Source organism: Myotis lucifugus, unplaced genomic scaffold (assembly GCF_000147115.1).
Source record: "Myotis lucifugus unplaced genomic scaffold, Myoluc2.0 scaffold_423, whole genome shotgun sequence".
Taxonomy (NCBI): domain Eukaryota; kingdom Metazoa; phylum Chordata; class Mammalia; order Chiroptera; family Vespertilionidae; genus Myotis; species Myotis lucifugus.
In genome coordinates this window covers 90518-93598 of record NW_005871471.1, presented here as the reverse complement: position 1 = coordinate 93598, position 3081 = coordinate 90518, and the positions used below count along the sequence as shown (strand labels likewise).

The following is a 3081-nucleotide window of genomic DNA, read 5'->3' as shown; positions in this document are numbered from 1 at the left end:
TACATTCTCAAGGTTGCTCAATAGTCTTGTGTGGCCCGCAAAACAGGGCATCACCAGGTTACAAGAACCATTTCCCTGGGACAACAATCAGTGATTTCTTAAACATGTTTCTGCTCCCCAGGGCATCCCAGGGACCCCGACACTCTCATCAGTGACATGGAGTCACCTAGGACTTGCTGCTCTTTTGCAGCCTGTAAAAATTTTGGTGCCTCTGGGTAAAAGGGTTTACATTTCGGCAGTCCCCTGTGCTATTGCTGAAAGCTTTTAAAAAAAAAATGTCTTTGGGACTATAATGCTATCCGAGGACGTTAGACATAATTCAGACTCTAGACCCTTTGAGGCTTTTTGGAATTTTGGCCGTTCTTGTGTTTTTTTTTTTTTTTTTAACCTCAGTATTCCAGGTTCTTTATTGCCTCTTTGAAGATTGCTTTTTTTTTTTTCTTACTTGCTGCTTTTAGGGCAGAGATATTATGGCCCTAACTTGAAGGCTTTTGTTTATTTGTTTGATAGTTTTCAAAATGTAACCAGTGCATTTGTGAAATCTCATTTGTGAACTTTATGCTTTATTTAAGCTTGTGCTGCGAATGTGGTGTTGTAATTAGTCCAAATCCTGCCAATATTTGTGTGGCCTGTCTGCGAAGTAAAGTAGACATCAGCCAAGGCATCCCGAAACAGGTCTCTGTATCTTTCTGCAAACAATGCCAAAGGTATGGTGCGGTACCATCCATCCTACTTACGGTTGAGATTTATATATAGGAGAGCAACCAGGATGTGCTAGGATTACCAAGGTACATGAATAGAGTGCATGTAATTGAGAATTAATTTTATTTATGTCAGTGTTGCCAAAGATTTTAGAATTTGCAATTTGGTAGTGTACTTTTTAGTTTTCCCTGCTAATCTGGTAAAGGTGTGTAAAGGTATATAAATTTGTTCTTTTTATGTTCAGAGATTAGTGGGTTTGATGTATACAGTTAATATATAACGAGTTGATGTTTGTAAGGGTGTGAACAGTTTAAGGACATACTATTATTATCATGGTAGTTTTTCCCCTCTTAGTCACTAGAAGCTAAAAAAGCACCTTATATTTTTAGTAATTTAGCAATGTGTTTTAAAAATTGCATCTATAAATGTTCCCATGTATTTAAAATGACTAGTTGATGGGGGGAAAAGCTCAGTAAATCATATCTGGAATGGTCTGAAATGAAACTGGATTTGAAGGCTGAAGACCTGAAAATTAATGTTTATATTCCTTCTTTATTCACTTTAGTTGTTGCCATAAACCACTTATATCTGTCTAGTAGGCCACTGAGTAACACAAACCTGCCCAATGAAACTGTTTGTAAAAAATTATATGCCTTTGATTTCCCAAATGGATTAGGATTATAGTAGTTCTTAACTTTTTTGGAGGGGAGGGGTTACAAATCTTTGAGAATTTGAAAAATGTATCTCCCAAGCAAAATACTTAAAATGTGTACATATGTAAATACATGAAAGTTTGTACTGTTTCAGGGGGTTTACAGTTTGCAAGCTTTGCAAGTGTGAGGCTAAATGTATGATAAATATTTGCTATTCTTAAAAGAATGGTGGAATGAAAAAAGCACTGGACAAAGAATCAGGATACCTAGTTGCCTTGGGTTTCTCACAAACTAGCTTTTTTTTTTTGCCGAAACCAGTTTGGCTCAGTGGATAGAGCGTCGGCCTCAGGACTGAAAGGTCCCAGGTTCGATTCCGGTCAAGGGCATGTACCTGGGTTTCGGGCACATCCCCAGTGGGGAGATGTGCAGGAGGCAGCTGATCGATCGATGTTTCTCTCTCATCGATGTTTCTAACTCTTTATCTCTCTCCCTTCCTCTCTGTAAAAATCAGTAAAATATAAAAAAAACAACTAGCTTTTTGAAACTCTTGGCCAATTAATCACTCTAAGCCTTAATTTCTTCATCAGAATGAAGGAGCTTTATTAGATGACTAGAGGCCCGGTGCATGAGCACTGGTGGCGGTGGGGTCCCTAGGGCTGGCCTGTGGCTCTCCGAAATCCCCCGAGGGGTCCCAGATGGCGAGAGGGCACAGGCCAGGCTGAGGGACCTACCGGTGCACAATCAGGTTAGCTTTCAGCCGGACCCCAGCAGCAAGCTAACCTACCAGTCAGAGCGTCTGCCTCTTGGTTGTCAGTGTGTGTCATAGTGAACAGTTGACTGGTCGCTTAGGCTTTTATATATATAGATATATGAAGCCCTTTCTAACTGAAAACATGCTTACAACAAAGGGACCTGTATAACATTTTTGAATGAATCTTTAAAAGTGTAGCAAAAGAAGTATTTGCCTAGCACATTAATGTATCATGTATTTAACAAGCATTTATTGAGCACTTAATATGTGCTGGGCATGGTTGTAAGTCCTGGGTGGGCTGGGCTAAAAAACTTAAAGCACGTGCATAAGGGATTTCAGTTTTAACTTAGGTTTTATGAAAGATTTTAAACCTTGAGTTTTACAGTTAAAATTTGGAAAGGGACTTGAAATAGATGAATAGGCTGAACTATATTGGTACATAGTATGTGGTACTAATTTATCTTTTTAGTGTGAGAAATAAGCAGTTCCCTAACATTATACAAGTACATTGCAAATCATTTTATTTATTTAATATATATTTTATTGATTTTTTACAGAGAGGAAGGGAGAGGGATAGAGAGTTAGAAACATCGATGACAGAAATATCGATGACAGAGAAACATCGATCAGCTACCTCCTACTGGGGATGTGCCCGCAACCAAGGTACATGCTCTTGACTGGAATCGAACCTGGGACCCTTCAGTCCGCAGGCCAACGCTCTATCCACTGAGCCAAACCGGTTAGGGCTACAAATCATTTTCATGCCATTTTGAGATTCATGGAACTTTTGATCATTTTGTCATCCTCACTGGAACTCTTACTGGTGTTTGAAGAATAAGACCTCTTTAATAGGTTATTTTAGATTATTTTTTGCAAATACCCAGAATTTTACCTTTTTAACTAAAGCTACACTTCTAATTGGAAGTTTTCTAGAACTATTAAAGTATATTTGGGATAAGTGCTTCAGATCAGCCC

At 38.7% G+C, this 3081-nt stretch overlaps 1 protein-coding gene across 1 annotated transcript in view; it reads left to right on the top strand.

The window, feature by feature from the left end:
• The window catches only part of NMD3 (NMD3 ribosome export adaptor), a 34246-nt gene that overhangs the window by 10168 nt on the left and 20997 nt on the right, over window positions 1–3081 (top strand). Inside the window, exon 2 of the mRNA XM_014468024.2 lies at window positions 573–750. Within this exon, the coding sequence (XP_014323510.2) occupies window positions 573–750 (178 nt within the window). The remainder of the gene's footprint in view (window positions 1–572; window positions 751–3081) is intronic.